This window comes from Mixophyes fleayi, chromosome 5, assembly GCF_038048845.1.
Source record: "Mixophyes fleayi isolate aMixFle1 chromosome 5, aMixFle1.hap1, whole genome shotgun sequence".
NCBI classification, from domain to species: Eukaryota; Metazoa; Chordata; class Amphibia; order Anura; family Limnodynastidae; genus Mixophyes; species Mixophyes fleayi.
In genome coordinates this window covers 36,860,594-36,887,775 of record NC_134406.1, presented here as the reverse complement: position 1 = coordinate 36,887,775, position 27,182 = coordinate 36,860,594, and the positions used below count along the sequence as shown (strand labels likewise).

At 37.3% G+C, this 27,182-nt stretch overlaps 1 protein-coding gene across 1 annotated transcript in view; it reads left to right on the top strand.

Annotated features, from left to right (window-relative positions):
* ITGB1 (integrin subunit beta 1) overlaps window positions 1–23,530 on the top strand; it is a 29,647-nt gene extending 6,117 nt beyond the window's left edge. The window contains exons 2-16 of the mRNA XM_075212049.1: window positions 7,030–7,099; window positions 8,898–8,983; window positions 10,008–10,224; window positions 10,321–10,491; window positions 11,676–11,914; window positions 12,502–12,657; window positions 13,096–13,191; window positions 13,289–13,378; window positions 13,517–13,657; window positions 13,862–14,064; window positions 15,348–15,586; window positions 16,045–16,267; window positions 19,293–19,522; window positions 20,134–20,300; window positions 22,473–23,530. Of these exons, the coding sequence (XP_075068150.1) occupies window positions 7,030–7,099; window positions 8,898–8,983; window positions 10,008–10,224; window positions 10,321–10,491; window positions 11,676–11,914; window positions 12,502–12,657; window positions 13,096–13,191; window positions 13,289–13,378; window positions 13,517–13,657; window positions 13,862–14,064; window positions 15,348–15,586; window positions 16,045–16,267; window positions 19,293–19,522; window positions 20,134–20,300; window positions 22,473–22,538 (2,394 nt within the window). The 3' untranslated portion in view covers window positions 22,539–23,530. The remainder of the gene's footprint in view (window positions 1–7,029; window positions 7,100–8,897; window positions 8,984–10,007; window positions 10,225–10,320; window positions 10,492–11,675; window positions 11,915–12,501; window positions 12,658–13,095; window positions 13,192–13,288; window positions 13,379–13,516; window positions 13,658–13,861; window positions 14,065–15,347; window positions 15,587–16,044; window positions 16,268–19,292; window positions 19,523–20,133; window positions 20,301–22,472) is intronic.
* Window positions 23,531–27,182: the final 3,652 nt, after the last annotated feature.

The window sequence follows — 27,182 nt, the reverse complement described above, 5'->3', positions numbered from 1 at the left end:
AAGGGCATCTTGCAAGCCAAAGTTTTTTTTAATATTTGTTTATTTTGACTGCTTATTTGGGAATCTATACAGTGTGTAATATAAGACAAGCTTTTTAATATGATGCATCTTATATTAATTTCTAGAACATATATAAAAATTACTCAATTCATACCTGTACAATCTACCACTTAACATAGGGATCACAACAAAGCAGCTTAGACATTATTACCCACTACCGCATGTCTTGGTACTGGAATCATGCATTTCTCAGTAGTGACAAAATGATGTTTTCTCTTTAGTTTTGCTTTCACTGGTGTCATAGTTTGAGCTTTTATACTTTTTCAGTCATTTACTGTTACCACATTTAATACCACAGCTTTACTTATATTTTATATGTATACTGTGGTCAATGTGGTGATTAGCAGTTTCTGTCTTAATGTCATCACTTAGTTCCTTAGTTGCGAGTTGTCTCTGCTGTAAGCGGTTTATAGCTGGAGCTATGAGACTGCACAGTGGTTAGATTTCACTTTGTGATCTTTTTGCTCCATTTTTCTCAAACTGGCCACATGCAATGATATTGTGCAGTTGGTCTAATCTTTCAGAGTTGTGTGGATCCAAAATCAACCCGATGCCAGATAAAAATACATTTTTGAATGATTGAACATACGAAGCAGTCAGAAGATGATCCCAGTGGACCTGGTTGTGTGGTTGTTTTCTGACTACACTAACAGGCCCAGAGCACAGACTGTCTGGATATTGTCCAATTTGGCCATTGATTATTTAGGTCATGCTGAGTGGCAGGAGCAGTCCATGTGCAGCCAGCATTAGCTTGGCTCAGATTCCCTAGGCTATAAACAACACTATCAGACAGTGATAATGCAGCACAGTGAAAATGACAGTCCTTTCAGACTGAGGCGTTAAAGTCAGTGGTAGCAGCAGCTGCAGTTTCTATCAATCAAATGGTAACAATTTTGAATGAGGAACATTATAACCACTGGATAATTATCCTGCTTGATTATGTTTCAGCATAAATTATACATGCTTTTGATGCTAGTGTTCTTGGTCACAATTTTACGTTCATTTCCTAGCTCTCAATAGCTCAATATCATAAAAGCTTTGTGTTTTTCTTGGTTTAATACCTGTGTATGCCTCTACCGAAGCAGTGGTGATAACGTTGCGTAGCTGGGATCCAGGTGTCAGTGTGTTGTTCTGGGGTTGTAGAAGAGTTAGTTCCTAGTATTAAAGCATGTCAGACATGTCTGGGGTCCAGGTGCACTGGTTCCACATCTTTGCTCTTGGTAGTTAGAGCAAGAGAGATTACCCAGTGAGTTTTTCTTTAATTACTCAATTATTCTGTTTTGTTCTACCTGGACTATAGACAGGAGAATCTGCTGGTTACAGAAACCTATTCTTCGGTACAGTAAAATAAATCAAAATCTCTGGATACTAAAGCTGGCCACACTCTGGTTGATCCAGAGCAGCAGGATTTTTTAGATTTGGCACTACTGTGTGGCTAATTGCACAGGGTCCAGCTGTTTGACATCTTGGGTGAAGCAGCTGGAACTCTTTCAGCTCCATTGCAGTATATTGAAGATGAACGCACACACAAGCAAGAAGGGCCTTTTCTGTGGTTGTCTTTCAACTGCATTTTCTGCCATGCCCAACAATCCTCCTGATTTTGAGAGGATCCTTATCTGAGGTCCCTGTCTTTTTCGGCCCATGCATTATGAAATCATGCACAGCGTGGGAATCTTGAGACAACAGCTTGATGGGCTGCCATGTGTGTAGGAAGCTCTTGTACAGCTTTATATTAATGGGCTGCCTATGAACCCTCTAGTTCAAATAAATCATAGCAGCAATCAGAAGAATGTTGTGCAATTTATTTATTATATATTTTAGCTGTCAAACAATGTCCAGAAGAAGCATGATGGACAAACAGACTAAGGTGCCAGTACATGGGGTTTTTGGTGGTCTATCAGACAGGCATGATTTCAGGGGGAAATGAATCTCAATTTATGGTACAGGTGGGAGAAATTTGTCGTTAATATCTATGGTTTTGGTTTATAAGTTGTACATTCTTGGCCCTTCTTTATAATGTAACACCTCCCCTTCATTTAAGATTGTTTTTTTGGTCGAGTACAAAAACATAAAATTCTTATAGCAAACGGAGTACGGAATTGCTATTATGGTCTACAGCACACTCCTCTCTCTCCAATTTCCTATTTGCATGAAGATTACAAGGAAGAGGCATTGATACTTGCTTGAGCTCTGTGAAAGGGACAGAGAAGTGTGGTATGTTACTTTTTGTGCTATATGAGATCCAGTGAATCCAAGGCAAGTATGAATCTAGAATCGCTCCTTCATCTCCTGCCAAAACCTTTTACAGATGCATGGAGGTGTTACCTTACTTAGGGGGTAGCAAACTCTCATCTCCAACCAAAAGTAACTGTTAGTCCTTGGTGGAGTTCTTTAATTAGGAATGGGTTTGAAGCCTGACTTCAAACATATTGGTTTTTGAAGCCTACTTGGCTCTTGGTTTTTTGTGCAGCTTTTGTTTCCATATAATCTATATTCCACGCCATTTTTTGGAACAGGGTACTTATTTAGTGTGTAATCTTCTGTTTTATTTCTACCTTATTTTAAAGCTGTTTGTTCTATAGCATAATCTGTCGTGTCCTACCATATTCTGATGACTGCATGCTCAGCTCTTTGACTTGTATCAGGGGCAGCAGCAAAGTTATGGAGCAGGGAGGTAATGCTTTACTTTGTAACAGAGCTGCAGTGGAATGTCGGGGTCACTTGAACCATGAATGTTAAAATACATTGTTCATCTCTGTAAACTTCCAATTTTGGGGTTTAGGTATCCTTTAAACCTTCCAACCTAATTATACAAATGGTTAAGAAAGCCTGCAGCTGCTACAACTTTTTGCCAGAGTGTGAAAAAAAATAATCAAACAAAATGATCAAGCAAACAAATAAACCAAGTAAAAACAATACAAATTTCTTTTAAAATACTGTATCTTTAATATATTCAATTTCAATGACTTGACAGTGTTACCAATTACAGTATGGCACAGCAAACTACACACAAATCACAACAAACTGCAAAAGGAAAGAAACGGCAATGTTAAAAGTTACAATAGTTGGCAATTGCCTTGCCCGATTTGTAAATCTGAATGAGCCTACACAGTTACTGAACACCACCTTAAAAAGAAACACAAGTTTTGCAGCTTTGTCACTACCCAAGCGGTTTCTCAGTTTTGACTTCACCAACCCAAATATATTTCTACTGAAGCTGAAGATGCTGCAGCTGTTCGCAATTGCTCTACCGCTACCATATTTTCATTACCAACAGTTTCTGAAGCAATGTGCATTTTCCACCAGTCTATTGGTGCCACTGTTGAAACAACTGGTGTGGTGTTAGATCATTCCAGAATCCAGAGAGAATGACCGTTTGTGTGTTGCCTGTGCCTCTTTGTATCACGAGTCATAATTAAATTAGGTCAGCAAGCAATAGCCATAGATACAGACCTTTTATTAGTAGAGCAGCTAATGAAGAGTCAAAGGACTATGGTCCATATTGCACAATATGCCAATTACCATTGAAAGCCTGGATTTTTTTTTTTTAATTGGCGATTTAAATCAATGTTTAAAATAAAGTTGATTTAAAATCAGCACATCCAGCTTTTTGCAGGACTGAATATCGCCCTCCGAAACAGATTTTCTGTTAACAAAATTAACAGTTTCACAATCTAGAAGAGCTTAAAGTTTTAAAAATTATTTCCTTCCTGTTTTCTACCACAGTAAGACTGCCTGAACGCTAATCCATGTTAAATGAGTCAGTCGAGCAACAAGGTGTTAATGTGTATTATTAATTATACAGAATGAAACTGGCACCTCACCCCAGAATATAACTGCTCACCACTAACTTACACCTCTTTATTTTACTCCTGAGTAATATCATGCAATTTGAATACATAAGAAACGAGGTGACCTTTCAAGCTAGTAATACTTCACGACACCTTCAAAATGCACATATTGGAATTGAAGTAATATATTGGTATATATTCTCAGACTGACGTCACAGCAGCAATCCCACTGTTTTTTTTTCTCTTTTTAAATAGCACGTACCATTTAAGCATGACATCCGATTTGTCACTATAAACAAATCAAAAAGGGTGATATAAATCATCTCCTTTTTAAAAGCTCTCTGCTGTGAGACAGACACAGGCTCACAGCACATTATGTAATGGCAGAGGGTGGGGAAGGAGGATCTCACAGTGCAGACAGAGTTCAAAGGGGTACATAAAAGTAACAACGCACTTCTAGTCATAATACTGATCTGTGACATTTTTTTGCATATGGTCAACAAAAGTCAAAGTTACTACTAACATCACAAAAATACCATTGTTTGTAATGTTACACTACCCATTGTTTTTTATGCTGCTTATTGCATTTGTTTTATAATAGCAGTTTTATTGGCATGTTAAAGATTTGTAGGCTTACTGATTCTTTAAAAATAAAATGAAAAAGCGTTTAAATTTGTTTGTGTTAAAAAAAAAAGTAAAATGACAATGCGTATGTGGCCTTACTCGTGTTATATTTACTTCTCAGACTAGTCCGATTATATTTTTCTTGCAAAGACGTGTGTAGTTTCAAATACAAAGTGAGACTATTTTGTAGTTTTCCACTCTGACATAATAGATCCACTTAACTAAAATTGACTAAAGACAACCAACCGTTAGACACAATCTCTGAGTAGCCTAAATGATGTAGTCCATTTTCGATGACCTAACCACTTGTCTATCTGCCTCTATATTGACTGTAAGGTGTCTACTTTCTATGTCATCTAAAGGTGTCTACTTTCATAATTCAATCAATATGTAACTGTCATTGAGGCTTCAATCAGGTTCCTTTTTAAAAGGGAAGTTTATTTCCCTAATTAAAATCATTATGCTGGTACTACAGCTTACGGAAATAGCTACTTATACTTGAAAGTGGACTTCTCCTTTAAATTTGCATCTATAGCATCATACGTTGTCTCACAGTTCAGCGTTTAAACCAGGCCTGTCCAACCTGCGGCCCTCCAGATGTTGTGAAACTAAAAGTCCCAGCATGCCCTTCCAGCTATCAACAGGTTGTCTACTGGCAAAGCATGCTGGGGCTTGTAGTTTCACAACACCTGGAGGGCCGCAGGTTGGACAGGCCTGGTTTAAACCTTTTTACATAGAGCTCTAGCCACGTATTCGCAGCTACAGATTTCATGAGTTATTTCTGTAAGTTGAGTGCAATCATAATTAGGCAAAATGTGTTTTTGTTTGTTTACTAAATTGCATGTAGTTAACCTCTGGTGCGGCAGTCTTAACTTTGCACCCCCCTTGCCCATTATTGTGGCTCTTGAGAAAATTCTTGGAGCTCTCAAACGTCAGGCAGCCTCACAATCTTGTGCTGTGAAGAGAAGTGTCGGCAACAGAACGTATGTGACCGCTAAAGAGAAGTGTCTAAGAAGGCAATGAGAGAAATATGGAGGAGGAAAAATTGTGTGTATGCATTGTTAGTGCACTCTTAATTCATTTGTATTGTGGCCCACTTGTACTAGTTGGCACCTATTTGTGGCTTTTGAAAAATGTCACTGGGAAGTAATGTCAAAATTGTTTCATTTTACTATGCTATCACTAATTATATGAATGTCTATACCATAGGTAGCCTGAGCAAGTTTATTAGTGGGCTTGAATAGTATGTTTGTGCAATTTGAACAGATCACTTGGAATTGGTTGCACATGATACACTGCTGCCTAAGAGATGGCTCAGAAATCACACACATGCTAATGGTAGATATTTGGGATATCCAACCTGGAGGTTTTAGTTTATTAGCATATGGCTTAATACTTTACAATGATTAGTTAATAGTTGTTTAACTTTGAAATTTATAAACTATTTATAATAGCATTATTGTATTTTTGTAAAATGGTTTGCAGGACACTATTCATTAATAGCAAGTTTCTCATGTGTCTACTTTCTCAAACTGAATTATAACAGCTAGCCTGTTTCATTGCTCCTGAATCTTACAGTGAAATCTTCATGCATTTGCCTCCTAGCTCTTACTTGGTGCTCTCACTTTGTAACTCCAGCTAAAAACACAGACTAAAACTGGCATTATAGCAAGGGTAGCATATATTGAAATTACCACTTTACTACACATTTTTATAGAAAATATACCTGGCGATAAGTAAGGCAAATTGTATAAAAAAGGAGCACTGTATACAACTTCCGGTGGTATTTTATTATACACCCACCGTTTTGATATTTGTAGTCCAACAGTGAAATGTACTTCTTTATGCATGACTTGTAAAATGAAAATGTCTCCTATATTTGTTTGTGGAGTAATACATGCTGCACATGTCTCATCCTTTATTCTAGCTAGTGTAAATAGGAATAACTAGTACAGTGCCAGTAAGCTGAGGACTTTGAAGCCAGCCCAGAGGAGTGTTTTGTTGGAGGCAATGGTCAGGCCATATATGGAAACATTGCAGTCAGGAATCTGTGCCTGGGCTCTCTGTCTTGAACGTTGCATTTACTTAAGAATGCTCGTGTTCTAGGCAGTGTTACTCATTTGGTGAGCACTGAACATTTCACAGTGTATTTATATGATTGTCATCAGTCTGCTACACATCTTTAGGATTACCAAAAATGGGGACCTGTTAATAAAGGATGGTGATAATTACAATAAACATGAGCTCAGTGTAGTAACACAATTTGTGTGCTTTAGAATGTTTTACTATGTTAATTAAGATCTAATAACTGGTACGCATGAAAACCTATAGAAGGGACTTGACTAAACCATTATGCGTCGTCTTGTACCCATTTAATTGTTACTCTAATGGCTCCATTATCTGTAAGTATCTGCAAATGCAGCTTTTAGCACCTTCTGTGATCTAAGACTGGTTGCTGAGTTATTATATATGATATAATAGATATAGTTTCAATTTTTGGACACGTAATTATTGATCATAAATTTAATCATTAAAATGTTTTGTTTCTTTACAGATGGCGTGTAATTTAATTTTCGTTGTGGGGCTGTGTATTTGTTCGCTTTTGTACACAAATGCTCAGCAAGGTAAGTCGTCTTTTCTTCATTGTTAATTTGGCTAGTTAGACTGTGCTCTATCAAATTCAACTTTTTATAAAATCTAATTGTGTTGATCCTGAGAGAGGCAAAACAAAACTTCCAAGGGCAGCCATTGCCAATTTAGCCTCGCAAAGAAAAAATGATTTCCTGAAAATGGGAGATTGAGTCCCATAATGTTCTAGCTAAATCTAGCTACTGTTACCATTTCTTGTAAGAGATGCATACAATCCATTGTTCAATTTAGAGTATTTTACCTTGCCAGCTCATGTTTAAAGGAATACCACAGCCTAAAGAGTGATAAAATCCACTGTCCCATTAATATACACATGTGTTTGTTTTGTTTTTATTACAAAGTTAGTGAAAACTCATTTTAAAGCTAAGCAATATATTTACCTTCATATCTGAAAGCTTCTGAAGTTTAGTGGTCCATCTGCCACCCTTTCAAGTAAAGAATGCCTTCCTGCGCAGATTATGAGCTTTCTTTCATTCGCGGCTGATGACTTTGTCCTTTGCCTGATACATGATACAAAAATCTTTATACTGACCCGATTATATATTCATATATAATCGGGTCACCTCTATGGCACCTTCTTTAATTTCCAAAGAAGGAAAACTAGGTTTTATTAACTTCTATATAATTTAATCCTTCTGTTTAATTTATTTGCGTTTGCCTACCTCTGAACCCTCTCCAATTCTTGTATGATTGTGCCTGTCACAGGGTGCTGCTACTTTGCTTTCCTTTTACTAGTATTGCTAAGACCTTCTTCATTATCATTTATTTATATAGCGACAACATATTCCGTAGCGCTTTACCACTTTATTTAATTGTATTCTGTTTAATGTGTAATTAACCTAGTTATTATCGTGATCTGGGTACATAACCTTATATTTATTTATAATAAATTAAGTTTGCTATTTTATGTCCCCATTTGCCATTTTTCCTAAGTCTTTCTGTATTCCTGCTGTTATACCATAGCTTAGTGTTATCAGCACGCATACATGGATATCTTGCTTTCACGGCTATAAGTTCATTAATAAAAAGATTGGAAAGGACAGGGTCCAACAGTAATCTGTAGTACACTGCTTTTTTCAAGTTCCTATGCATTCTGTTTGGAATTACCCTTTTTGTCCTCTATCAAAATCAAAATTCCCATTGATTGCACTTCATCTAATTTCAAACGTGCTGCCTTATAAAAACTGCTTCTATTTCTTAGACTTGACTAGTCCTTTGTGAAACCATGCTACCATTAATCAACTCTTCTACAATATATATCAGAATAACATCCCTCAGTATCTCTTCAAATGTGCCTGCAGCTCAAATTGGTCTCACAGGTCTATAATTTACTGGTTTTGGTTTTTGTTCCCTTTTGAAATATACCAGATCTGCTTTCTGCCAATCTTCTGGCACTGACCCAGCTTATAAGGAGCCCATAAGTGTAAGGAATAGTATTGTATTGGCCTTCAGCAGATGTGGCTGGATGCTGCCCATGTATCTTTTGCATTTCAACACCCCCACCTCCCCAAAAGTGTTGCAGTCATTTGGGCAATTAATGCATTGTCATATTCTAAGTTGAAGGTTCATCAGTTTGCAATTCCTTGTGCACAGTTCTTATACCTATTTCAAGTTTCTTATTACATCACTTTGTTTTTGTTTTGTTTTTTTTATATAAATATTTTAAAAACACAATGTGATCTAAAGATTTTGTGACCCCGGTCCTCTAGTTTACATAATTGGCTTCATTCATGACATAACTGCAATGTATTTTTTTTATTTTTTTTTATATAGGTGGAACAGAATGTCTAAAAGCAAATGCCAAATCATGTGGAGAATGTATACAAGCTGGGCCAAATTGTGGGTGGTGTACAAAAGTGGTAAGTGCATATATACTATAAGCGGCACTAATAGGAAGCCTCTAATAGCTGATTTTATTATTGGAATGGTGTGCTAGATTTAACCTGGTGAACGTAGAACTAACTGCCCCAAGTTTTGGCCATATACTGCATGGATTATGAGGGCCTTTATATTTATCACTACCTCCGTAATGGTCAACAGGCGGCCATTCGAGCCTTTACCTGTAGCCCCCAGCTCCTTCCTGCTTTACAGATTTGTTATACCTTGTAACACTCTAATATGCCTGCTTGTTATTACAGATGTGTCTATTTGATTAAATGTATTGTTTTAACTAGAGATTTCTCCTTTTGAGAAGTTACTTTGATTCAGAAGGTCTGTTTAATAGCTGATGAGATGTATGATGGGCCCTTCCCTAAAGTTATTGCTGTGAAAGGAAGATGCCAATAGTTACTAAATATAAACGTTAACCTTTTTCCTTTCAGTGTGTTGAATAAAGAAATGAGTAAAATGTATTTGATTTTCTATCTATTAGGAATTGGATGATTAGATGACATTTTAGGCTAAACTAACCCAGTAATACAGATAATGCTGAATGGTTTGCGTGCTTCCTCACTACTGTATTTTCTACACTGCAGACTTCATAAAAGTGATACCTCCTATCACAAGAGTATTATATTGCCTTTTCTTGAATGCCAGGATAGTTGGGTAGCAATCATTCAGAAGTTATATGCTTGCATGTACACTTAAAGACAAAACCATTACATTGATTTCAAGATTGATAGTTGTATAGATTGTTTGGCGCGCACACACACAAGCATTGAGCTCATGCAATTTTGAAGGCAAATAAAGAGCAGTGCGTTTATCTTCATGAAAATTTGCTATTTTTGGTTTAGTGGTCCCTTTAAATATTTCTGACCAGTGTCAACCTATGGAAATGCAATGTACAATACAAAGGGTAAAAATGAATGTGGGTGTTCACTTTATTACCACAATATATAATGGAATTGTCTTGGATATTAAGATTATACTCAATATTTTGTTTAGGACTTTTTGCAAGAAGGGGAACCAACATCTGCACGTTGTGATGACCTGGCTGCATTGAAAAGTAAAGGCTGCCCGGAGGAAGATATTCAAAATCCCAGAGGTAGCAAGGAAAAACTTAAAGATCGTTCCATAACAAATAAGGCCAAAGGAGAAGCAATGCATCCATCAAACATTACCCAGATTCGTCCCCAGCAGTTAAGATTTGAGCTGAGATCAGGTATGTAGTGTTTGTAAGGTTCCTGGTCATTAGATGATTTCCAGCAACAAGCCTAGAATACAGGTTTTGTAACATGATTTTTCTTTTCTTGTATAGGAGAGCCACAGACCTTTAATTTAACTTTCAGAAGGGCTGAAGATTATCCTATTGATCTGTACTATCTTATGGACCTGTCATTTTCAATGAAAGATGATTTGGAGAATGTGAAAAATCTTGGCACTGATTTGATGAAGGAAATGAAAAAGATTACTTCAGACTTCCGAATAGGTATGATTTATACTAGTACGATGATGGATGGGAGAAAGGGTGCTATCAAGTCCAGCCTTTTCTAAATTCTAACAATGTAGGAATTTGGGTTGACTGTTTTTTATAGTGTATGTTATGTTAAGAGAAGCCAGAGGATTCTTCTTAATCTAGGTCTGCAGCTAGTCCTAGTCAAGCCTAGTACTTTTCACAAGATTTACATGTTAAAAGGCCTTTTTGCCTGCAGAAAAAATTGTCTTCCAGGCAAGCTTGATTTTTCGTTATTAAGCTGAATACACACCACAATATCACTAGTATATCTGAGCAGCTGGTTAGATATCTGTGTGTATGGCCCCAAAACTAATGCAATGCCCGATATCACTGTCAGCCTGTGTCCATCTTCAGAACATGTAACAGCTGTTCTTAGAATTAGCCACAAGTTATCTAGCACAAGATTGGCTCTTGTAGCCAGTTAGGGCTCAGCTGGTGATTATTACTTGCATTTAACCAGCTAGTAAATCGTGTGTAAATGGGTCTTTCATTAGAAGATACATTTTCTAGTGTCGCCAGATCATTGTACTGTTGTTCACATTGTTTTAGTAGTCTATTTGCATTCCACTTTTCAGAATGCGTTGTTGTAATTTTTGCGTTTCCTGCGGATAAATGAACTGTAGAAAGAGAACTCCTCAGTACTAGTCAAATGCAAACACTTACATTTGTTTTTACTAGCTTTAAATGCAAACACAACGTCCATCTGTAATGTGACCTGAAAATTTTCTACACAGCAGATCTTTTGTATTAAATGCACATCCCTAAGCTTAAATGTAAAAAGAAATGTCTGTGACAAAAATGGCTGTGTGAATTTCCCCTTTTAAGGGCCTTTTCTCATTGGTGTGTTTGCCCTGTTTCATTCTGACTTATTGCACATATATGAACCATGGTGATACCATGTCTTGTGCATAGACACTAAGCTTTAAGAATGAAACCTCATGTCTGGCCTGAGACTACGATCTGTAAAGAGGGTGGTGGATGTAAGTTTCTAACCAAATTGACTCTTAGATATGATACAGTATGGAACCTTCAATAGCAATACTAAGAAGTGACCGTAGAAGGGGGGCAGTATATTGAGCCATGTACAGACCACTTTCAGGCTAAAAAGCAGTTTGTTTCCTTTTTACTTATTTTGTCTGCGGTCCTTTTCGTTTCAGGTTTCGGTTCTTTTGTGGAAAAAACGGTTATGCCTTACATTAGCACTACGCCTGCTAAACTCATCAACCCTTGTACCACTGACCAGAACTGCACTAGTCCATTCAGTTATAAAAATGTACTTAATCTTACAGAAAATGGAGAGCGTTTCAATTCGCTAGTAGGCCAACAGCATATCTCTGGTAATCTGGATTCTCCAGAAGGTGGCTTTGATGCAATAATGCAAGTTGCTGTGTGTGGTGTAAGTACATTTTGGACATGTAGATATTCTAAAAGATTTTTGTTTTAAAATGTATTTTTATGCTTTTTTAAATGAAGCCAAACCTTATAACACATGCCAAAAGTTTATTAATGGAAAATACTGTCCTGATGACATTTTAGAAGTAAAATAATACTATTTGCTGAAAAGTATGCTACACATAAGTTACACAAACATAGAAAGAAGCATGCAACACTACCCTTAGCAGACACCTCATGGGAAGCAGGCAGTCATTTTGCTTGTATTTTCTACTGAACAGTTAAAATGCAAAAACCATAGTTGCATTATAAATAACGTTTAAGCCATGCCCACCTACTTGCATTACTGGTATCGCTCCCCTAATAACAAAATGTACAAGAGTAATGTCAGTGCACAGACTAAAAATACGATCTGCATGATTTATTTTTTTATTCTCATTGCGCTTTAATAAAGCGTTCCATAACTTATGTGCAAATTTAAAACAGACTTGGCAATAAACTCCACACATGTTACTATAATGTCATTGGAACTAGACCTTGAATTCTGTCGGGAAAGTATGTCCTTCATGCTTCAACCTTTTTTATTTATAGGAACACATTGGTTGGAGGAACGTCACACGCTTGTTGGTCTTTTCGACTGATGCCGGCTTCCACTTTGCTGGTGATGGAAAATTAGGTGGCATCGTTCTGCCAAATGATGGGAAATGTCATATGCATAATAATATGTACACAATGAGCCATTATTATGTAAGTCGTCTTTTATTTGTGAAAAACTGTCCCACACTCCAATATCTAGGTACAAGTTTCAGGAACCTGCTGGCTTGAGCTCATTCTTTTCTAAAGCATTTACACATCTAAGTGTGAATTTTTTCTCAAAAGGTTTTTATTAAGTTTTTAGTAAAAGAACATGTATCTAAGTGTGAATTTTAAGGAGAAGTTACATTTTCCATATAAAATCTGTATCTGTCTACAGTAAACCTTATTTTTTCAGTTAGGGGAGGGCTGTGCACTTGAAGAAAGAATATACAATAAAAGCATAACATTTTAGTATTGAATTAACATAATGTAAGTGAGGGTGGGAGAAACAAATGTGCAAGTAAAACCTTTGTATTAATATGTAAACCACTTGGTTAGGATATGTAATTGATCTGATGAGAGGTCTTAATGTGGTGTTTCCTTTTGCAGGACTATCCATCAATTGCTCATCTAGTACAGAAACTTAGTGAGAACAACATACAAACTATCTTCGCTGTGACTGAGGAATTCCAGCCGGTTTACAAGGTTACACCACTTTCTAAGCTTCCCTTAGGAGCAATGTATATATTGTAGGTGTCACTCACTGGTTATAATGTTTTTTTATGTTTTTTTATTTTAAAAGGAATTGAAAAATCTGATCCCCAAATCTGCTGTTGGAACTCTGTCTTCAAACTCCAGCAACGTAATTCAATTGATCATTGACTCCTACAATGTAAGTATTCCCTTCTGACTGTTCATCCTCAAATATTGCCTGGTGAATGGGAAGAGCATATTACTATTGGCAAAGCTTTGTGGTAGTGAAATTATTTCATCAGTTTGCACCCTCTCATATATACTTTTTCTTTTCTAGTCACTCTCTTCAGAACTCATTTTGGAAAACAGCAAGTTGCCAGAAGGTGTAACTATCAATTATAAATCATTCTGCAAGAATGGGGTTGTTGGTACAGGCGAGAATGGAAGGAAATGTTCCAACATTTCTCTGGGAGACCAGGTATGTCTTCACTTTGATTTACCAACAAACATTTAATGTAGGACCCTGGCAAAAGCTGACAAAGTGCTAGTTATTTTTAAAACAAATGAAAACAGTTTGATTCCATACAATTTCAACTGGCAATAGCAGCTAAAATGCTTTTGCTCGGTCAGTAATTTGTGCACTGTTTTTTTTAATTTGCACTGTTTTTTTTTTATTTTAAAGGTTGAGTTTGAAATAAGCGTGACTGCCAGCAAGTGCCCCAAAAAGGATCACACTGAATCCATTAAAATCAAGCCATTGGGATTTACTGAAGAAGTAGAGATTCTTCTGAAGTTTATTTGTGAATGTGACTGTCAACAAAGTGGAGCCCCTGATAGCCCAAACTGTCACTATGGAAATGGCACATTTGAATGTGGAGCCTGCAGGTATGGAATATATTTTCACAAGGAATGTATGTAGCGTGTATAATTGAATGCATGTGATTTGCTAATGCATACACGTGTGTGGTGTCTCTGTATAAGCTATTTTTATCAATCATCCTATGGAGGACACTGGAAATGCTGCTGTGCAGGAGCGTGGGCACCCTTTGATATGTCCTCCTAAAAACTCAAGATGCTTTCCTCTATATCCCATTGGCTGTTGGGGACTTTTCAGTATTTACAAAGCTCAGAGGACAGAACTCGGCTGTCTTGTAACAGGACACCTTAACAATGATAATCGTAAGGAAAAACAAGAGCCAGTACAAATGGCATAACAGTCATGGACAGTCTGATGTTTATAGAAAATATTGCTGGCTTATATTATAGAGATAACTAGCAGTAATGAAAAATATCTACTCATTGATTATAAATTAGCCTCAAATTAATGTGAAAATAAGAAACTATAAACACATCACTTTACTGCCTTCAGGGCGGATGATGCCCTAGAATGTATAAGGAAGGTATTAAACTGGAATGGAAGCCTAGATTGTGCCTTTAATTCACATTTATTGTGACAAGCAATTGGTATTTACCTAGTCATAAATGCTACATATAACTCTCCATTAAGTATATTTTTATTAAGAAATACTTGATATCTGCAAATATGGTAGAAGTATGTTTAACACATTTTTTGATTAAAAAAATTATTTTTTGTAATACATACTTCACTGCTTTTAGAGATGATACAGGGTCAATTAATGAAATACATTTTAATGCATAGCAATTAAATCTTAGCTTGTTCATTGGAAAACTTTTTGTTTTTGATGCGCCCTGTTGATGACCGTACGATTCTGACTCGTTATGTTGAGTGGATAGATATAGAGTTAGTTTTTGCCGTATCACCCCTTATAAATAAAGATAAACATACATTAGTAATAAAATGGGGGATGACCATAAGACGATTGGCTTTCCAGTGCGGCTGCTCTTTTAGTGTGAAATCATATCAAAGATCAGTTTCATTTTGAATGCTAGTCTGGCTTTAATATACTATACCAGCCGTCCCTTTAGGCTGAGAATCTTCTTGTGGTGGTCTCCAATATCAGGTCCTAGTTCGAGTTATTTTTATATCATGCTGTCATCTGGCGATCATTGAATAACTGAATTCGGTCTGCGTTCGAAAGCTCAAAAACATGTTTCATACTAGTTAATTAGATGCTTTCTTGCTGTTGAGTATATTTGTAGAGAGAACTGTAAGAACGACATTTCACACAAACTTCCTTTCTTTTCAGATGTAATGATGGTCGTATTGGAAAACATTGTGAGTGCAGCACAGAACAGGTTAGCAGTGAAGATATGGATGCTCAGTGTAGGAAGGAGAACAGCTCTGAGATCTGCAGCAACAATGGGGACTGTATCTGTGGGCAATGCGTGTGCAAGAAGAGGGACAATCCTACTGAAGTCTACTCTGGCAAATTCTGTGATTGTGACAACTTCAATTGTGACCGATCTAATGGTCTGATTTGTGGAGGTAAGCATGGAAACATTACATGCATGACACTCTCATTTCATTCATTCCATCTTTTGTGTAATATCGGAGCTCTTGTTACTCATCCTTTCTCACTATATATATTTTTTTACACTTATCTTTTCTCCTTCACTTGTATATCTTTGAGCTATAATATGGAGGTTTTCACTGACTGCTGTGTATGCATTCACCAGAAAGTTGGAGAGATCATGGTGATTATCCTAGTCCAACAATGGGGGTTAGGCGACTTGGCTTATGTTGATGTAGTTCCATCTTTGGATTACCTTGGTTTTTGTTGCATTTCCCATACGAATCTTACAGTTACTACTTTATTGCTTCGGTCTGATAAAGGGGGTTGCTTTATGTAGGCTCTGACATTGTAACTATGCACATTCTACTTGTGTAACTGCATTTTTATGTTTGGTGTTTAATCATAATACAACATGCTTCATGTATTCCAGGAAATGGTGTTTGCAAATGCCGAGCATGCGAGTGTCACCCCCTTTTCACTGGTAGCGCCTGTGATTGCTCACTAGATAAAAGTACTTGTATGGCATCAAATGGGCAGGAATGTAATGGAAGAGGGGTATGTGAATGTGGAAGGTGCAAATGTACAGACCCGAAATTCCAAGGACAAACCTGTGAGATGTGTCAGACCTGTCTTGGTGTTTGTGCTGAACACAAGTGAGTATTTAAGAGACTCTTAACCGTTTTTATTTTATAAAGATCTATAGAATAATGGGCAGGGGGGTTCTTTCTGTTGAATGCAATGAAGGGATTTATGTATAAAAATAGTCTTAGTAGGACTTTAGCTAGTTTCTGTGGTGCTTGTAAGTGTACTAGAAGAGCTCACCATTTTAGTACTGTTCCCCATGATCCCTTTATCTTCTCCCAGATCATCTATCACCCTTATTTGTTCTGTGTTTGACATGGCAATCTGGGTATGACATTTGTCTGTGAAGGGGTGTTTCCTGCATTGGAAATAAAAAATAAGACTGAACAAACAAAGTGGCAGCAATAACCCTGGAGTTTACTTATATACTGCTCAGAGGGAAAACCCGAAACTGTGTGTGTATATATGTATATATTATTGATATAGGTAAACTTCAGTATTCGGCACTTCAAAAATACACGTAGACTGCTGTGCTCTAGCAGGCTCTGCAGACATACAGTGTACATGGTTATCAGTTGACAATACCCTTGAGTGGGGAACAGGTTTTATGTTCCAACTGAAGGAAATGTTTGTGACCTTGTTTGATTACACTGCAGTTACAATGTTGCACTTCTCCAAAAGAATGATTGCATTGCAAATATGGGAGTGTTTTTAAAGTTAATGATTAAAAAAAAAAAATCCCATCTCCTAGATCATGTATTAGAACTATAGCCTAAACAGGGAACATATGTTAATGTTGTCATGATATATCCTAAAATCTGAATATACTTTTAGTCAAAATGTTTTCCAGCAAATACCTGTATCAGCAAACAAGGTGATAATGTAGTTTGATGAAGGAAACAGACATACTTCAGACGTGCACTTTCTGTCCGCCTTACCCGGATTATTTACTCAGATGACTTTTTACTACAAAGTTAAGAGTGGCTAAAATTCCTTTGCCCAGGAAAAAGCACATGTTTGGGTCAATCAAAGTTCCGTATACATTTCCTTAGGATAAACATAACATACTTCTAATATATCTGAAAGTAATCAGATAATGTGTCAATGACACACTCCCATAAAGGACCTATGTTATGTATCTCCTAGGAATCAATACAAGTAAATCATATTTCCTATGTATATGTGCAGGACATTTTGCTATGTTTTGAAGTCATATCTCTGTGTTTCAGAAGGGTGTTATGGTATATCTTTAAAAAAAAAAAAAAAAGACCAAATTCTTTACCAGAACTGTACTTGGACAAAAGGGCAATAGATCTGTTCTAAAACAGATCAGCAAGCCAGCACAACTTTCAGTGGTGTCAGAGAGTGGGGGTTTGGGCAAGAAATGAAAAGGTTTGGCCTTTTACTCAGGCTTCTGGTTACGTAAATGAATACAAGTAGTTTTTTTTCCGGTTTTTTTTTTGCGCTTGTGGTTATTTGTTTTATTTTAATAAACAGTTTTGGATTTCTGTATGGCAATTTATCTTTCTTAGTCAATAAGCATTGACCAGTCCTATTAAAATATAGAATTTGGTGACAGATAAAGACCCTTAGCCCATCTAGTCTGCCTAATTTTTAACCTATGGTAACCTCAAACCTTATTTGACCCTTTATTCTTTGTAAGGATAGCTTTGTCTATTCCAAGCATGTTTAAATTGTTCTACTGTATTAGCCTCTACCACCTCTGATGGGAGGCTATTCCACTTATCCACTACCCTTTCTGTGAAGTAGTTTTTCCTCAAATTTCCTTTGAACCTACTTCCCTCCAGTTTCAGTGCATGTCCTCGTGTTCTAATATTTCTCTTCCTTTGAAGAATGTTTCCCTCCTGTACCATTTTAAAAACCCTTGATATATTTGAAAGGTTCGATCATGTCCCCCGTCCCCCCCCCCCCCCCCCCCACCATTTGCTTCTCTACTCCAAACTATGCATACTAAGACTTATTTATTTTTTTAGTCTTTCCGGGTAATTTTTGTGATGTAGACCATGCATAATTTTAGTTGCCCTTCTTGTACAGTCTAATGTATTAATATCCTTCTGGAGATATGGCCTCCAGAATTAAACACCATATTCTAGATGTGGCCCGTACCAATTACCTATACAGGGGCATTATTCTTTCTTTCTGCTATGGATTTCTCTCCCTAGACAACCAAACATCTTGCCTCATTGCTTGCCTGCCTTTAAGTTACCTGAAATAGTGATTTCTAGATCCCTTTCCTCCTCAGTAGTTTCCATTATGGTGCCATTAATACTGTATCCTTTGGGTTTTTGAGACCCAAGTGCATGATTTTGCATTTTTTGACCATTCCTCTAGTCTACCTAGATCATCAATCTTTTGTTTTACAGTAGCTCTGATTAATTTAGGTTATGATTGTATTAAGTTTTGGTATCCTAAGAGTGTCTGTTCATGAGCTAAATCTTAGTGGTGGCACATCTGTGTTACCATGAGAGACTTTTTTGGGTGTTTTTTGTAGTCATTCTTGCGCAAACCAGATTTTTGTGTTGATTAACTCACACCCACGGGTCGCGCATGCCCAGGTGGGTCTAATTGTGACACAGAACTTAAAATGTATCTGGTTGGCTGCAGCGTATTTGCTACCAATGGTGCTGTGTATATACATAATATGAAGACGTCTAACTCTAGTGTTAATAAACCTTTATTGTCAGTAGCAGCTGAAAATGCCTTCTGGGTTTAAGCGAAGCTATACACTTTTGTTTGCAAACATGGAAGCGAACATTTGTAAGGCCATTGTTTTATAATAATCTATACCCAATTTATATAAAGTAGGTCAGAACTGTACATGTTAGAATGTGTGTGGAAAGATGACCAAGCAAGAGCTTTAGTGATATGTATGGTAATCAATAATGGAGTGCAGAAACTGTTTAGAGAGTATTATCTTAATTGACTCAAATCCAATAGTTAGGTTTATTATGGTCACCTTTTTCCCTTTTAAATGTCGTGGGTGGTGTTTGTTTGTTTTCATTTTAAAGCTGTTGTATTTAAGCTGTGGTCTTTTTCTATTAACCACCATTGTGCTTTTTATTTTTTAATAAAAAGGGAATGTGTCCAGTGCATCGCGTTCCAGAAAGGAGAGAAGCAGTCAGTCTGCAATAATTGCAAAGCTTTCAATTTTACTATCGTGGACAGTCGTGATAAGTTACCCCAGCCCGGGCAGAAAGATGCCCTCACGCACTGCAAAGAGAAAGATGCTGATGACTGTTGGTTCTACTTCACCTACTCTGTCCACGCCAACACTGAGGTTCATGTGCATGTTGTGAAAGACCCAGGTAACTTTATTTTATGAATTGCATACATCTGGACCAGACCTTTAGAAAACTTCCATGATAAGTGTATAGGAGAAGCTGGGATATTTATGAAAGCTGTTTCACAAGTAACTGTAGAACCGATGGTTACCCATAGCAACCAATTGAATATTTTGCCTTTATTTTCTAAATAGTAATAGAAAAAATGTCTGTTTCAATCCAACAGCATACCGGTTTCTCACTTTCTTCATAAATGTCTCCAATTAGGTTGTTTTGGTGAATTACTTTCATTTTTATGGTTCACAATCTCACTTCAGAGGAGCTCAAACAGCAGATAAACTATGTACTCAAATGTGAAAAGTGAAGGAACATTTAGATGATGAAAGGGGAGATGGCTACCAGTGTTCTAAACCACTTCTCTGTTCACCCTAATTGAGAACGGGATGGAAGGCTGTATAGACTAGGATAAATGCCTGCAGATAACACTATCACCTGTTACTAAGGCACTTCTGCTCTTTTCCTGTTTGCACTATATTTGTGTCAATTTTGTAATTTAATAAGATCCCTTTATTTCTGTAAATGTCAGCGCTTCATAGTGGGGTTTTTGTTTTCTTTAACTGGGTCTTCTCTTTCAGAGTGTCCTAGTGGTCCTGACATCATCCCCATTGTGGCTGGAGTGGTTGCGGGAATTGTCCTCATTGGACTGGCACTGCTGCTTATATGGAAGCTTCTGATGATCATTCATGACAGAAGAGAGTTTGCCAAATTTGAAAAAGAAAAAATGAATGCCAAATGGGACGCTGTAAGTAGTAGTAGTAGTAGTATGCTTTTATTTTATGTTCCTATTTATGGAGAAGCGTGGATGTGATTTCTTTCTGTACTCCACTATTTTCACACTCCTTCTATTCTCTTACATTATACATGTCCTTTTTATGAGATCCTCTGACAGGTGCCCACGGCAGTATGTTGTCTTTCATGGTTAAAAAATAAAAATATGCTGACTGTCCTTTTAGTAAGAATAATTTAGTGAATACACAAGTAAAGGTTCTCTAAATGAAAATATTTAAGCATCAATTATTCTTGAAGAATAATTGCAGGCACCACCATCTTGGCAGATTAGTGGACAGGGTTACTCTTCAGCTGGGATGGGGGGGAGCTTTCCAGTGGAAAATCTTTTAGATGGTGCTTGTGTGACAATATGAGGCATGCTATTTCTGTGTTTGTAATACAGAATACCCAAGTGCTGAAGTCACTACTGTTATACAGTAACTTTCATCATCACTATCCATATATTTAAAGAGAACCTATTGTCATGTTTTATACTGACATTTTATTAATACATGATACATGGAGCCCTGCGTACTAAGAAACAAACCAATAGTCTGCCATGATCCTATTCTCCCAGGAGAGAACATCTAAGAGCATGCTATATGTGCTATTGTCTTTCCTGGGCTTCAGGTACTTAGTGCTGGGGCGCTCTGATGTATAGCAGAAGTAGTAGCTGAACTAGTTATGTGCGTGCAACTCGTACCAGCTATAATCTTATCTGTAATGTATCACATCACCAACACATGTAAACAAGGTTGAGGATGGAGACGTATTACATGTAGGAGGCAGTAAGGTGTCAATCCCATTTTTGACCAACATCGTCAATCTGAAGTTCTTCAGATTTTACTATATATTCCTGTTGAACCTTTCTTCTGTAAATGTGAACTTTTTTTCTTCCTTTCGTGGATTAATTTATCCAGCAAGAGAATCCTATTTACAAGAGTCCTATAAATAATTTCAAGAACCCAAACTATGGACGCAAAGCTGCTCTCTAAGTCTCAGTTTGTATTTCCTTTCAATTTCTGCATCTTCTGCATGCTTCTTGCACTGACATACTTCTCAAACTATTAACACTGTCACTATGTGTGTGTTTACTGTGTCTACTACATCTGTTTGTATGGAAAAATTGACATGGAAATGGCTACATTCGTCTTTAGCAATCATAGTTTAAAGGACATGTTCACCACAAAATTAAGAACAGTTTAAGTCTACTGGATCACTCTTACTTCTGCTTAATGTAAAGGTCTGTATTGTTTTGAACAAACACAAGCTGTCAAAACCTTCCTTGTTTCCAGTGTCTTCTGGAATTAAGCAGGGCAAATATTTTGGAGGCTTGAGCTCTGCTTATAGGTGACAATACAATTTCTGAATTGACACCTGCACTATCTTTCTTTACAGGAGGCTGCAAAAGACTAGTTGGGTGGAAGACATTAGTGCTTCAGTGGTTTTCTTTATAGACTTTAGGATATTCTACAATAGGGACCCCCTCCCCACCCTCCTATTTGCTGATGTACATTATTTTGTGATGTGAGGATACTGATTTAGCTCTTCTTTACAGATAATCTGATTTAAATTTTTTCAGTATTAAAGCAACACCACTTACAGCAAATGTTGAGTTTAATTCTGTTCCCTTTCTATTATTGAAAAACTTTTCTCCTCCAGTCTCAATTGGTTGATCCGCTCCTACACTGTGCGTTTATACAGTTTGTATTAGTGAGGTCTGCAGTTCATATGTTAAATGTCCTACCACAGACTAACTGTGCAGTGCACCCAGTAGACCTGTGCATGCAGAGATTCCAAATCGGTGAAACTGAATTTTGTTGTAACCTTATTTACATTTACTAGTGTTTGAAAAGACTAAAACGGCACTCTCGAGCGAACAGCTTGGAGCGTTCAGAGAAATGTTTCCTGTTTGTTATTGCAAAGCACTTTCTCTAGAAGACATTGCTGTAACAGTTCTGCCAAATGTGTGTGCTGCTTCCTATTCTAAGAGTGTTTAAATTGTGCACTGTTTGCAATGTGTTTCGGCAGGAATGGTTTGATATTCTGAACACTATTTACCCTTTACCCGAGTTACTTATGTACACAATGTACTGTGACTAGAGCCACTCGATGTTACTTTAATGTCTACTTTTTCTCTTTACAGGGTGAAAACCCCATCTACAAGAGTGCAGTGACAACAGTGGTGAATCCAAAATATGAGGGAAAATGAATGACTTTTACTACACTGTATGCAAAGCAGCAATTTTTTGTTTTCCGTACCCACCCACTGGTTTCAGATGGGCAGTACTGCAGTGATTTACTAAAGCATTACAGTGTTTGACACAGATTTTCACAATGTACAGTTTATGTAAAAAGCAAAAAAACTGCAAAACCTGGTATGCAAGAAAATGTAATCGGTGCCATTGGACTGTCAAAACAACTTAGACTGCGTAGTTTCATAGTCACTAAAGGTCACATTGTGCCTTGTTGACCTCCTATCTCTGCAAGCAACTATCTTTTGTTTTTCTTTGTGGGGGGGGGGTTTAATTACCAAAGGCTTTGCCGATGAAAGTATTATAATGATAGGTCTTCACAGGGAAAAATCGGGGCTGGAATTTACAGACAAACAATATCAATATGTGATGCATACCTCAGACTTTAGCATGATCAGCAGGTTCGGGAAGTAGAATAATGTAGGTTGGAGTTTGTGACTTATATCATGCATGAATGTTGGCGCAAGGAAGTAGAATCTTTTTGAATGAATGTAATACATGGTCTTGGAGCATGCCTCTGTAAATGGTAAATTCCAGCTCTGAATGAATTGCTGCCTGACTTTAAACAAATAATACACTGATTTATGGTGTTGGGTATTTATAGCCCTTAACTCCTATCGGTGTTTTTGTCTTTTGAAATCTGGTGCTTAAATGTCTTCCTAATCATTTACTGCCTTTTTGTCAGGACTTAAACTCAAGCTGTAAAATAAGAATTGTCTTTCAGGATACTCACACTGTGACCATTTCATTATAAAGCCTTGTCACATACTTTTTGTGTTTAAAATTGTGCCATACAGATTCATTGTATATTGGCCTTCGACCATTGCTTTGCCTGTGTTTAATGTTTGTCACAATCATGTTTTTAAGTGCCTTTTTATTTTAGCAGGTGTTCACTTTTTACAATACTGTTAATTGAACTTATTTATTAAATAAAACAACTTAAAAAGTATGTCTCTTAAAGTTGAGTGTTTTTACTATTGTAATGTGAGTGATTTCATGAAATTTCATAAAACTATGGAATGTGTGGGGTTTGGTCAACCTATTTAACATTTGTTGCAGTAAAGTTGGACTGTCCATAAAATGGTGTTAAATGAACTCCATGTTCCATGAAATTATGGAGTTTTGTTTCTCAGTATTCGTATAATATGATGAATTGCAAAAAATACACATAGAATTCACTAAATTAACACTGAAAACCAAAAACTACTGCTACACAAATTTTCTTAATGAACACCTGAAGCAAATATCAGTGTTTTTATACAGATCACTTGTATATTTTGAATACTACTAGCCCTAGTACATAGTTAGATTTTAAAATTTCCAGAAACACATTTTGCAACTGGGCAGGTGCATTTAAGCATAGCATGCTTGTTACAATATAGAAAGACCTTTTTGTTTTCTCCAATCTATTATCATAACCTGTTCAATGAACTTTTTTTGTTGATTTTTCTTCTTATAATACTTTATTTTGAGTGGTCAAAAGAATATACAAATCACACACAGAAAAAGTCATGAGTTATAAAAGTCACAACAAGACAACATTATTTAGAAATGAGACTGAAAAGCTGGCAAGGGGTATGGGATCAGTGGTGGGGAACGTCTAAGTAACAATGGGGGTAAGCTCAAATGTTTTTAAATGGAGTGAGGGCTCTGAGCACGCATATTGGGGGCAAGGACCGTAGAAGATGGCGGATTTGGAAATTTTCAAATGGGCTGAGTGCCTGGGAGGATTTGTTGGAGCTCCACCAGGAACAGCTAATAACCCAGCCTGGAAAAATCTGTAGGGAATTTAAGGTCCTCCTGAGTCCAGCTGCAGTATCTTGCAGCAGAAGAACCAGAGGGAAACAAGATTGTGCCAGATTGGGGGGGGGGGGGGGTCAAGGGAGATATCGATGTGGTGAGTTTCAATTTAGAGGTGTATGTTACAGAGCTTGGTGCCAAATTTAACAGTGAGGAGCAATTTGGTGTAACGGATCGTTGTGAAAGGAGTAGGTTCCATAGGGATGTCAGATCTGGTATGTCAATTATCTTGCCCAGTGATGTAATAAGTCTGTCCCAGGAGGCCAAATCAGATTGCGTTTTGGAGAAGAGGGGCATTAAGTTTTCTTGAAAGAGAAAATCATAACGGGACGTAAGGAATACTCCCTGATGTTTGAGCAGTCAAAAGTGCCATTTCAAAAGGAAGTTGGTCTTGAGGGTCTATTTCCTGAGGGGAGACATGGACCAGCATGGCCTCTGATTTAAAATAATTTTGTAACTCAATATAACACTATAGGCCTGTATTACAGTATAGAGATTGGGAAGGGAGGTCAATGGAATAGTGAAAGCAGGATGTTGTCCGTGAAAAGAGAAACTTTGGGTTTGGTGTCACCTACACCTCCTGAATATCGGAGTAGGATGCGATCTGCGATGCAAGCATCTCGATCACAAGGGCAAATATCAAGAGGGACAAGGCGCAACCCTACCTCATACTATCAGTATTGGACACTGTTAGAGGCCATATTAATTAGGACCTTGGCAGAAGGAACAAAAAGGTTGTAAAGAGTAGTATATTAGTCTTGAAATGCAGCTCTGATACCAGCAGGATAATCTATCAGCTGGTTACATGACTCGCGAATCGAGGAAATATTTTTGTGTCCTAGCTGACCTGAGACGCGATGCAAGAATTTTATTGGCTTTGTCCGCATTCTCATAAAAATTTTGCTGCAGCCATTTGAGATATTTGGCCACCTAGCTGGAGAGGAGGAAATCGAATTCAGCTTTGCGTGGAGCTCAGCTAAAATTATGGGATCAGGAGTTACTTTGTCTAGATTCTATGTCTTGGAGTTTAAGGGCTAACTTATTTGTTTTGGTGAGGGCTCCTCATTTTTCCTGGAGGCCATACTGAGCAGCTGTCACTTCAGGAACGCTTTATGCGCCATCGAAAGAGTGGACTAGAAGATATCTGGGTGATTAATTAAAAATAAAAAAAATCGGTCTCCCAACTTGGAATATGTTCACGTTGTGGAGTACAGAATCATTAAGGGGCCAAGTCATGGGGAAGGGATGAACTGGTAATCTGGAAAGATCAAATGATATTGAGGCGTGGTCAGACCAGATGAGGGGGTGGAGGTTCAAAGTGAGGTCATGGCGGAGTTTGCAAGTTTGATGTGGAAGGAGCAGCGGCCACGGGCAGAACAGTCTACGAAATTGTTCAGGAATGTATTGAAGTTCTCAGCGACAATGAGATTGCCTCTTCTGAGTTGGATAAGACCATCTAATTTGGCAAAAAACAAGAGTTGGTGTTGGTTAGGGGCATATATGTTGACTTATGTGCAGATCTTATTTAGTTTGCCAACTAAGATAAGGTAGCATTGTCCTTTATCTGCAAGAGTCTCTATAAGATTGAATGTTAAATTGCGAGCAAACAGGATTGCAACACCCCACTTCTTGGCCCCGTGGTTGTACGCATGATAAGTAGTGGGGTATGCTTTGGAGCGCAACTTAGGATGGGAGATATGTAAAAAATGTGTCTCCTGTAAGAAGATCAAGTCTTCCCTGATCTTCTTACAGGAGAAACGTTTGAGAGTGGTGTGGAGTTTCCAACATTTCTGAGGGCTGTCAAGTCATTTTACATTAAAGAATAAGACCTGGAGACCCATGTGCAGCGAATGGAAGGAAGGCTGCGGCATGAAGGTGGGCTAGAGGTGATGTGCGGAGGATATATAATGCCTGGGTAAAGGTGGATGAGGCTGTTCAGAGCAAAGATGCATCATCGTCAGGGAGGAAAAGGAAGGGAGTCTGAGGAGGGTTCAGAAGGGAAAGTACATAGGTCATCTTTTTGCTTTTTAATATTTTCCAATAAATATGTAACTTCTAAAATTGGGTGAATAAAAATAGTTGCATCCAACATACATCAATACTGAAAAATAAGGACAATTATTTCAAAGCTCTAAAACCTGGGACATTACCTGTAATTAGATATTTGACAATTGTTCTAAATATGCAAACTCAGATAAGATCCATTACGCTAACCTGAACACTTAACCAACTGGTTCTCTAGTTGAATTCATTAGATCTATTTGACAGGATCACATTGGGGGGGGGGTGAGCAATTAGTCTGGTGGATTAATGATCATAGTCACTATAAACTTACCTTTCTGGCAGTCCAAAATCTGATATATACCTATGGTGTTTGGTGGAAATCACTGGTCTTTAGGCCTCAAAGTAATTTTTAGGCAAACTGGTAGATAAAAAAAAATCTGATTACACCACTGCTTTGTGTGTTTTTATACAGTGGGCACCAGGCAAACTGTTGTTTACAACGTAGCAATGCCTTCCACATATAGCTTAGACAAGAGAATTGACATAATTAACCAATAACGCTTAGCATGTAGCCGGTTCATACAGTATTCAGAATCCTTATTTACTTAGTTTTGTTGCAAATAACACAAATCTATGTTTGTGCGATTTTATTTAATTTGCATGGCTTTCTTAGAATTTTATCCACTTTTTTTTTTTTTTAGGTTACGTACAGCTTTTTCGAATGTGCAGAATTAAACAGCCCTGTGCTTTAGTTGCCAACTTACTGTGTTTCTTTAGTCTGAATCCATTAAAGAGTT